Genomic DNA, 10,600 nt, shown 5'->3' with positions numbered 1-10,600 from the left:
CCCCAGCTCCAGGCATCATGTCCACATCTGAGATAGGAAGGAAGAAGAGGAGTAGCACAGTGCCTGAAGCATCTGTCCTTTTTATTAGGTACCTCTAGAGCCTATCGAGGTGCCCCAGCAGATTTCTGCTTAAGTCTCTGACCAGAATTGGGTCCTGTAGCTGTCTCCATCTACAGGGGAGCCTGGAGAAGGGAATATTTAGCCTCCCAGATTCCAGAGTAGAGGCTGCAGCAGGGAAGGAGTAGGAATATCTGTTATGTTAGTTAATAAACAATGTCTTCTACTCTGCTTATTTCTGGGTGGTGGGCTTATGAACATTTTTGCTTTTCTTCTTGGTTCTTTTCTGTGTTGTCCAATATATCTGCAACCTGCCTTTATAATTTCTATAATTGAAAAAAGGTACAACAGATATTCCTTTAGAAATTCCTTGTGAAGTTGTGGGCTTCCGTCTCTGGAAGCATCTGTATTGTCATCAGTCACAAATGTGCACAAACAAGTGCTGAACTCTGTGGGAGCTGGACTGACTCATCTGTCTTCCCCCCGCCCCTGCCCCCACTTAGGCACTGTGCTAGTTCCTTGGACAACCTCCCTTTACCCAATTCTCACAACAGCCACCTTTTCCAGAAGAGATACAGGAAGGTTGCATAATTAAGTCGCACACAGAATAAAGCAAAGCCAAGTCTGTGCTGGTGGCACCAACTTTAATTTTGTATATTCCTTCCACGCAGCAAGCTCAGTAAAGATTGTGTTGAATGAATGCAGAGTAGATGAGTCATTTGGATGTATAATTTTTTTTGGATGTAATGGATTTCATAAAAATTTCTAAAAACTATGCTCCTCAAAGAATACCACTAAGTAAATGACTATCCAAGCTACAGACAGGAAAATATATTTTTGCGAAACATCATACAGATGGGTATGCAATTTTTTTAAACTACAGCTATTACTTGATAATGATTTCTTGTAGTGTATCTGTGTTAGCACTAATTTTAATCAGTGCGATCGAAAAATAACAGACTGTTCTAGATTGCCTGCAAGAAAAGAACTCAGCTCTCTTGCCTGTGTCTAATATCCTTGACTAATATCTGGATAAAAAAAGCTTACTATGACTCCAGATGAATGGTAGTAGAACTGCCTGTACCCACCGAGCTTGATGAGTCATCAAGATTTTGCTAACTTTTTCATTTATCTCCCTCATTCTACTTAAAAAAAAGAAAAAAAAATCCCCAAACCAAAATAAAACCCAACAAACTGGAGTATTTTAAAGCAAGCCCAGAGACTGATTTCATCATGAACATTTCTGTAATTGGAATAAAAGGCTTTTGAGTGGCCTCGTGTTTCTTTCTTTAGATCTGCTCACATAGGAAGCAGTGACGCACGCGTCGGCCAGCTCCATGACCTGAAAGAGGTCCAGGAGCGGAGGGCACGTTCCTTCCAGGCTCTGCAACTTGTTTTGCTCCCAACCCAGGGCCCTCCTTTGCTGAAACTCCTCTGGCCTCAAGATTTATACTTTTTTTTTTTTTTTCAAATGCTCAAAATAAAAAAATATCTGGCTTCCTCTAGCTAGAGACATCTGGGGAGTGTTACTTCTGAAAGTATTTTTGGCATGAAAACGTCACCCAAGTTGCTGGAAGTGATTTGGAAATTTTAAGGTATTGAAAGCATCTGACTAGTGTGGTGGTTGAGGCCGAGTGGGTAGAGGTTAATTATTACACTGGCTGGTCATTTCCCATTAGGAAATTTCCCATTCTTGCTCCCTGTGCTGTGTGTTTATTCTTAGGTCTTAAGGCTTTAGGTCAAGGATTGCTCCCCAGGCTGGTACACGGAAAGTGACAGAACAGGTACCTGTAGGGGACGAGTGGCCTGGGGGTCTGATAAAGGGGGGAACCCACTGCCATTGTTCCCCTAACCCTGCCTGGCTCCCCGGAAGTGCAGTATGTTGGGAGACCCACAGAGGGATCCTGGGGAATGCTAGGCTCCTGTGTTCGCTGATGGGCTCCACCAGATAAGAGACACAAGGTTCTGCCTCTCTGAGTCCCACGCAAGGTACCGGGGATCAGGCTAGACCGGCTGAGATGTTTCCCAGGATGAACCATTATAAGAAGAACACAAGGAGTGAGTGGGAATCGCAGCTAAGGAGGAAGCATCGGGGTCCAGCAAGCAGGTGCTGAGAATAGCCTAGGCTGGGGGGTGGGGGAGCAGGAGGCCATTGGGAATAGGCTGGGAAGGGGAGAAGAAGGCGAAGGTGAAGGCCAGTGGTTTGGACATTGCTCAGGATTGGCGTGGTAGAGCAAAACATCCTCTGAACCAGGACCCAGGGATTCTTGTTCTTGTCCGACTCTGCCACTTACTATTTGGGCACTCAACAACTCAATGATGCTGTTGTATTTGATCACAGGAGAATGCTGCCTAACCTTTGAAGTGTTGTATGCACGTGACCATCATGACCTCTGCCTACCTGCTCCCTGGGTGGAGACGATCTCGTGGAGGAGACGCGAAAGTGCTTTGTGTTACGATGAAGTACATACATGAGCACGTGAGCCTCATGGGAATTAGCAGGAAGAGCACGGATACTGTGCTTCCTGATCTCTTGGAAATGTGTACCATTTTGCAGTGACTCATGAAAGAAGCCACGTCTTCTCTGAGATGCCAAGTACAAGAGTGGGAGCAGGGGCTCGGATACAGCCTTCTTTTTCACCAGTTAGGAAATGAGCAAAGCAGAAGAGAGTGAAGTTCGGGGAGGTAATAAAACTCTTAGGGTCAGCTAGAAGGGCCTTCAAAAATGACCTTTCAGGCTTCTTGTTTTATAGATGGGAGTGAGCCCCAGAGAAAGAGAAGAATTGCCCAAGAGCACACAGCGAGGTGTGGCTTCAACCCTAGGCGTGTATGTTTTCCAGATCTGCACAATTCCCATGCTTGTTCCCAGCCAGGGACAGTCATGTTCCCCCCACACCCTTCGCTGAACAGCGGGTCTGGCTCCCCCAGGCAGCCTGGAACGGGAGCTGCGGGGTGTGTAAGTTAACCCACCACGCTGCGTCCATGTGTAGTGGGCGGGTGGAGGAGGCATTCATTTCATCCTCGAGGTCAGAAGCCATTTCAGAAATCAGAGGCAGGGGTTATCTCCTGGTGGTGGGAGTATTGATGATTTTTATTTTATCCTTTATAATGTTCAAGGTTTTCCAAAATAATACAACAAACATTTATAATTGTATAAACCCCACTCCCTCCAAATCTTATTTTTTTTAAAGATTTTATTTATTTATTTGATAGAGATCACAAGTAGGCAGAGGCAGGCAGAGAGAAGGAGGGGGGAGCAGCCTCCCACCGAGCGGAGAGCCTGAAGTGGGGCTTGATCCCAGGACCCTGAGATCATGACCTGAGGCGAAGGCTGAGCTTAACCCACTGAGCCACCCAGGCGCCCCATCCCTCCAAATCTTATTTTGAAAAAGAAGGAAGTGGGAGGGCCGCGACATGCCCAGGTCTGGATTGAGGTCTGCTGGGCAAGGCCAACCAGTATCTGTCACACCAGTATCTGTTCCCCGAGCTGGGAGAGGTCCTGAGGTCATCCACCTCTCCAGCCTGGCACACGAGGCCAGCCAGGTAGCATCTCCCCACCTCCTAAAATGTCCTCCTCCCAACACCACTGCCAAACTGAACTCGTTTATCAGGGTCCAACACGGTTCTGCTAGATCCGTGAAGGTGTTTTAAAGCCCGCCTTCCCCCACTGGGACGAGCATCTTTCTCCCTCTCTGACCACTAGTGGCACTTTCTTTGGATCCGTTTTGTCATCCTTATCTGCCTTGTCCTGGAGTCTTTGGTACCCAGGTCTGTCTCTCCTGCTGGGCTGAAGCCTCGAGGGTTGGGCCTACATATCATTTATCTTTCTGCTTCCAAGGATCTCCCCAGCCTGACACTGGGGCTCAGATCAATGTTCGCTGAACTGAAGCGAATTGAAAATACAGACTCCTAAAGGAGGATATGGCCATCCAGTGGTTTACAGCAGGGCTCCTCACCCTCGGTGCCCCTGCCCTTTGGGGTCTGATAATCCTATGTGGTGGGGAGCTATGGTTTAGTAGTGTCCTTGGCCTCTACCTACCCGATGCCAGCAGACACCCCCGGTTGTAACAAGGATATGGCTAAATGTCCCCCCGGAAGACAAAGTGCCTCCTGTTGAGAATCCCTGGATATGGTTGATACAGGGTGTTTCAGAAACAACCCCTTGGGGTAGGAATTCCCATTTAGCAGATGAGAAAGTCAAGGCTCATGCAGAGTTCGGATGGGGAGTAGAGTCTTGCCCATCCCACGACCCCGAGACCCCCCCAGAACCCCAGTAAGGTCTTTAATTCTGTGCTTTGGCATGCCCACTCCACTCTCACCTCCCCAACCCCCCTGTCCTGGGTTCCACCCTATCCCCTTCCCCGCTGCCTGTGCCAGGCTGTGACCTACTGGTTGACCCCGCTGGTCCACGCAGACTAGACCACAGGTGGAACCTCAGCCTGCACTCTCTTCTCCAGCACCTTGGCCTCCTCCCCGTGCTTGAACACGCTGATGGTGACTTGCCCCGTCTCAGAACCATACTTATTCTTGACGAAGACACCGTAGCGCCCACTGTCCTCACTGTTGACCCTTTCGATGGTGATGGTGACCTCCGAACCCCTCACTTCCATGCGGTAGCGATCAAGGAAGGTGACAGGCTGGTCATTCTTCAGCCAAGAGATTTCAGGGGTGGGGTCTCCCGAGATGACACAGGTCAGGCACAGAGTCTGTTAGAAAAGACAGGAAGGGAATGCTCCATCTCACCTCCTTATAATCATACTTGGCATTCACCTTCACTCCCCCAGACAGCCCCCAGTACAAGTTGCTCCTGGTGATAAATTTATTATGTGAGTTCTATTATAACCCATAAAAGGATAACATTAAAGGGAGAGACATTTTATTTTAATCCCACATCCTCCATCCTCAAGATTTCTACAGGAATGCTTACTAGTTAGAATTTCCATCATTACCCTAGCAATCATTTGTCCCACACTGGCCTGAATTTTGCTTTATTGCTTTTTGTCGCATATATGTTGTTATGATTTTACTATGCAAATAAGACTATATTGCCTTAATAAGAAGATTTATGAACTGGGTTTGAAAAATTCTCGAACAAGCTCTAACACGGAGCACTATAGTGTGGGGGTCGAACAGGCTCTGGAGCTGGGCACCGGCAGACTGACTCTCAGCTCTGTCCCTTCAAGCTGTGTGACCCTAGGAAAGTCTCTTGACCTCTCTGGGTCTCAGTTTGCTTCGCTGTAAAGGGTGACTAATGGTAGTAATAATATTTTATTTCCTGTGGCTGCCTTGATGGTTAAACAGACTACAGTATGTACACATACAGGGAGCAGTGTCTGGCGCAAAGTAAGCACCATAGAGACACGAGCAATCATTTTCTAGAACACGAGACTTGCATACTTTCAGGTCAAGAGGGGCTTTTAGGGATCATGTAGTAGAACTCCTATGGGAATGGAAATGGAAGTTCATAGACAGAAGTCTGTGATGCCCAGGGCCACCTGGAGAGGTGGGGTGAGCATCCCCATGGGCCTGACACCAGGATCAGTGTTTCCTTGTGACCAACAAGGTGTGGTCACTTGGCCCGGCTCCGGGGAGCCAGCTCTTTCTGCCCTTGAATCCATGGTGCTACTTTGTACCATGATCTCTGATGGGTACAGAACAGTGGGAGCACGGGGTGGGCCGGCTGGCCACGGGCTAGGGTCGCTCACTACCTTGTCTTCCATGATGGTGGCTACATCTGGCAGGCCCCTCACCACTTTGGCACGATCTGGAAGGGAAAAGAGAGACTCCAGTGATGAATGGTTTCCTGCCAGCTGCTTCCCAGAATCAGGTTCCACAGAGCTGGGGTTTACTTTTAAGCCACGTTTTCTTTTCTCCCTTTTCATCATTTTGGGTGGAAATCTTTAAATTTGCATTACGTGTTTCCTTGCCTTTCCCAACAGAAGATGGGGGACATACTACGCTTGTGGTATGGACTTGAAGTGATCCTGGTAATGACTGGTACCTGGAGGGGACAAGGAGGTGCCCCTGCCCTCAAAAGTGGGGAAGGAGGAACTGGCTGGGGACACGTGATGAAGCTCAAGTAGGTGGATTTGGTAGGGGTGTTCCTGTTGCTCGAGAGCAAGCCAGGTCCCTCTGGGGTTGGGCCTGTATCCCAGACCAGGTGAGGCCTCAGCGTCCCCACCGGCCAGAACCAGCTTCAGCTCAGAGGCTGTCCCTTCCCCAGGCCTCATGCAGAGAGCCCGCCCAGCCTCATTCCTGTCTGTGCCCTGCTGCTGCCCTTGACCTTGTCCGTGAGCCTGCTCGGTCCACACCCACCATCTCCCTGATCCTTGGACCCTTATCCATCCATCATCTGCTTTTGGGCTGCTGCTACCCACGGCTGCACAGACCCCATGGGGAACTAGGACTTTAGATGCCTGCCGGGAGGTAAACTCATGGGAAGGTGCCCCAAACCCAGACACGAAACACCAGAAATACGAGGGGACTTACTCTTCTCAATGATGGCCAAGGCTCTGAAAAACAGAAATGGGTAAAAGGTTTGAGTTCCATTCGTGAAAGATCAGGCCCGCCCCGGGCAGGGGTGAGGGGGTGATGAGGGAAAGGTGGAGCTGGCCCAGGCTCCCAGGAGGGGGTCCTGTACCCAGCTCCTGCCATACCCCCAGGGGCCTATGATTCACCCAAGAGATGCAGAGGGCACTTACTTCAGTCTCTGGTGCTCAGCCAAGGCGTCGTCAAAAGCTGCCAGAAGGAAAGAGGGGGAGGGGAGGGGAGGGTCAGCTCCTCAGCCCCTGTGACCTGCAGGAACAGGGCTTTGTGCTGACTGTTTCTCCGCTGCCCTCCCCATCCTGTGTTCTCTCAGGGCAGTGCCCGGACTGGGTGGGGAGACAGGAGTCCCCTTCCCTCAAAGACATAGGATTCTCTAAGCAGGTTTCTCTGCGGACAGACAGGTGGCTGGCTCACCTTGTCCCGAGAGATCCGTTGAGAGCTGCCGGGTGTCCTTCCCTGTGGCTATCTCCAGGGTGTATTTGCCCTTGTCTGAGTCTTTCGGGTCCAGGATGTGGAGCCAGATCTCATCCAGGGTGGTTCCAGCCCTTATCCGGTCACCGCTCTCCAGGCGCTTTTCTCTGGGTATGAGGACAAAGAAATGTGTGACTTGGCTCAGCTCATCATGCTGGCTAGCTGTGGGGCTACAGGCACTCCCTGCCCCAAACTCCTCTCCTGGGGTTTTGTTTCCAGATCTGTGAGCTGGCCAACCATCCATCCATCCATCCATCCTTCCATCATTCATTCATTGGTTCATTCATTTGTTTGTTCAGCAAATCTGTGGCACATCAGGTAAGTTCCAGTGCTGAGTCTACCTGTGACACGTCCTTCAGGTTCCCGGGTCAGTGCCTACCACCTCCCCCACCCTCAGGGGTCACTTTCCCACCTCTTCCTTCTCGTCAGCTTAAACCCTTCCAGTGTTTCTTTGAACAATCATCCTTCCCCAGCCCTTAAAAACCATAGAAACTCCCTTCTTTCTTTACTGAAATGTCATTCCTGGAGACACTTGGTCCACGTCTTCAGTGTTGGGTCACAGAGGTGACACCTCTGGTCTCGGTCACTAGGCTCAGTAACTATAGTTGGGAAAGGAGCCCTTGGCTTTGGCTCTCACTCATTTGACAAACTTGACCAAGTCAGTCTAGCCTTTTCCATAGAGCAGGTGCAGTGATGTCTGCTCTGCTAGGCTGAGGCATGCAAATGACAAGCAGCCCTGGGAAAAGAATGCTCTCAAGCTGTCTGTGGTCACTTAGCTCCTAGCTGAGTCTCTGTGGATAACTTATCCATCCTGCCTTCATGCTCTGGCACTCAGTCAGTCGTCAGCCCCACAGGTCCCTCTGCCTGTACCTCTACTCTCAGCCTGGCTGCCTGAGTTGCCTGGGGCTGCAAAGACCCATAGGGGCACCGTGACTCCCGTGACCATCTGGTCTTCCTTTCCTCCCCCACTTCCCAGATGCTGCTTTTAGACAATGATCCTTCTGTGGCCACGGATGTTCAGGAAAAATGGTTTTATCACTAGGGTTCTGACCTTTGCTGGGGAACCTCCCTTCTCTACCTTTAATTGCTGTTCCCTATCCCCAACTCCCTCTGCGGACAGCACAACTGGTGGGAGACCCTATGTCTGCCAACCCCTTGGGACTGGGCTCTGGGGCAGATGCCCCCTGTCCTTCCCCACCCTCTACCCACCCTGGCCTGCAGGGAAAGGCCAACTTACTTATGGAACCAGGTGGTTCTCATATACTGGATGTCAAAGTACTTGACCTTACTGAAGATCCGGATCCCCTCCTCGGTCCCCTGGATCTTCAATGGGGTCGCAGAGAGGGCTGCGGAGGCAAAGGAGAAGGCCAAGGTCCTTTGGGCAGAGCATTCTGGGGCCAGCCAGCTCAGCCCTGCTCTGGGGGTGTGGTGGGGGGGAATGTGGCATTGCGAGGAGGCAGGGATTCTTTAAGGTTGGAAACGAAACCCAGGCCCAGTAGCCCAGGCTGGCTGGAGGGGCCCTGGAAGCTGTTTGCCTCAGGACAGGGCTAGCGAAGCAGGGAGTGGGGCTTGCTTACCACCAATCCTGCCCAGTTCAGTGAAGATGGCATCCAGGGCTGGAGGAAGACGGAGAGAATGGTTAGCTGATGTAGGGACCTCCCAGGGATGTGCCTGGGGTGGGTATGTCCCTGGGAAAGGCTGGTGGAACCATGAAGAGCTCAGCACACAGGGGGCACAGCAGGATGACTCCCATGGCTTGGGGGTGGAGGGGGTCTGGGGCACTCACTGATTGATGGGGCAGGGGCACACCACGGAGGGAGGACAAATGGGCCAGCCTGACCATTTTCTTGAGGCTGGGCCAACCAGCCTGATGAGGAGTCTGGGGCCCAGTGTGGGGCAGGGGAGCAAACTCTGGCTTTGGCTCACTGTGGTATACTACAGAGAATGAGGGTGTCGGTGTCACAGACCAGGCCCCTGCCACTGACCAGCTGTGCAGCCTTGGGCAGGTCACTTAGGCTCTCTGTTGCCTCCAAGTGATATGGGGATCCCATAAATTTGACCCCACATCTGAGTCCGTGTGATTCCCTGGGTCCCCGTGGCCCATGTCTAACCTCACCAACTCCTACCTTCCCCTGTGAGGTCCAGAATCGTGTCATCCTCCCCTCGGTCATCAGAAACTGTTGCTCTATAAATTCCCTTGTCCTCTTTGGACAGCTGGAAAGAAAGATGAGAGATGACATGGTGTCAGCATGGGTTCTGGAAGGAGTACCAACCAGCCTGGACTCCGGGCCTGCTCCTAACTCTGTATGATCTCAGGCAAAATTCCCCCCTTTCTCCTCTCTGGTCCTCAGTTTACCCATCTGGAATGGGTGATTGCTGAGGCTCCTTCTAGCTCCAGAGCTCTTTGAATCAGGTTTGGGTCATGTCTGGGCCTCGGGGTGGGGATGAGGGGGAACTGAGGGCAGAAGCAGACACCCCACATTTGGAGTCACAGGAAGCTGCGCCAACCAGAGCATATGATGAGCTCTCCTTGCAGTCTCCTGAGCTGGACTCCTCCTCCCTGGAGGTCCCTGGATGGAGGGACCGGGGGACCCCTCTGCCCTTGTCCAAAAGGAAGTGTGTTATCTTTGGCCCAGGACAAGGGGCTTCTTTCTGGCTTATGCTTGCCATCCCCAAATGAAGTCTGAACTAACCCTCTGCCCAGCAAGAACTTGGGTTGGACTTTGAAGCCTTGGGAAGTGCTCTCTGCTTCCCTGTCCCCTCCAGGGGGCCCTCCCACTTTGACTGTCTCTACTTAGTGTGTTTTGAGGCAGAATCCAAGGCAGAGACAGCTCTGAACCTGGGGAGACAAGGGCTGAGCCCCACTAGCCCTCTCTTATGTCTCCCCACCCTTTCCCCAGGGAAGGTTCCAAAGTCCCAGCCGAACCTGGGGGGAGAATGATTGGAGTGACTTCTAAGCCCTCTCTCTAGCCTTGTGTCTTGGTGTGTAAACCCTCGGGGTCTCCATTTACTCATCTGTAGAATGGTGGCATCATCCTTGCCTGGCTATGCACTGTAGTCGCTGTGGGGATCAAGGGAAGTTTGATCTGGGAAGCCAGAAAGTTCTATGCCAGCTGGACAGACTGTTAGAACAAGCCTCAGTAGCTAGGAAGCACCTACTTGTTGATAATCTCTGTTTAAGGAGCATGCACTGTGGTGACAAAGGCCAAGTCCTGGCTGGGATTTGGGGGGAAAGACCCTGAAATCATTATTTCCTTCCTAGTCAGCAAACCTGCATGTGCTCCAGTCCTCCTGGACACCCCGTAAGGCCACAGAAACCAGCAGCGGGGCAGAAAAGCATTGAATATTTGAGAACAAGCCTTGTGCTTCTACAGTAACCAGGCCACCCTCCTCTGGAGGCCAGGAGGAGATTGTGGGCTGGAGAACAGGCCTCCAGCCCTGCTTTGCTCTGCCCAGCCCTGCCCCACAGAGAGAGCCTTCCTGTCCCGAATCCCAGACTGTTGACTGAGGTAGGACCAAACCTTTG

At 51.3% G+C, this 10,600-nt stretch overlaps 1 protein-coding gene across 3 annotated transcripts in view; it reads right to left on the bottom strand.

Annotated features, from left to right (window-relative positions):
• Window positions 1-3,127: 3,127 nt before the first annotated feature.
• MYOM3 (myomesin 3) overlaps window positions 3,128-10,600 on the bottom strand; it is a 46,867-nt gene continuing 39,394 nt past the window's right edge. For all 3 annotated transcript variants that reach the window (XM_047726585.1, XM_047726586.1, XM_047726587.1), the window contains 8 exons: window positions 9,201-9,288; window positions 8,652-8,690; window positions 8,312-8,420; window positions 7,018-7,181; window positions 6,759-6,795; window positions 6,547-6,569; window positions 5,766-5,821; window positions 3,128-4,763 (listed from right to left, as the gene is read on the bottom strand). In XM_047726585.1, the coding sequence (XP_047582541.1) occupies window positions 4,473-4,763; window positions 5,766-5,821; window positions 6,547-6,569; window positions 6,759-6,795; window positions 7,018-7,181; window positions 8,312-8,420; window positions 8,652-8,690; window positions 9,201-9,288 (807 nt within the window). In that variant the 3' untranslated portion in view covers window positions 3,128-4,472. The remainder of the gene's footprint in view (window positions 4,764-5,765; window positions 5,822-6,546; window positions 6,570-6,758; window positions 6,796-7,017; window positions 7,182-8,311; window positions 8,421-8,651; window positions 8,691-9,200; window positions 9,289-10,600) is intronic.

Source organism: Lutra lutra, chromosome 4 (assembly GCF_902655055.1).
Source record: "Lutra lutra chromosome 4, mLutLut1.2, whole genome shotgun sequence".
In the NCBI taxonomy this organism is placed as follows: Eukaryota; Metazoa; Chordata; class Mammalia; order Carnivora; family Mustelidae; genus Lutra; species Lutra lutra.
This window is presented reverse-complemented; position numbering and strand designations above follow the sequence as displayed.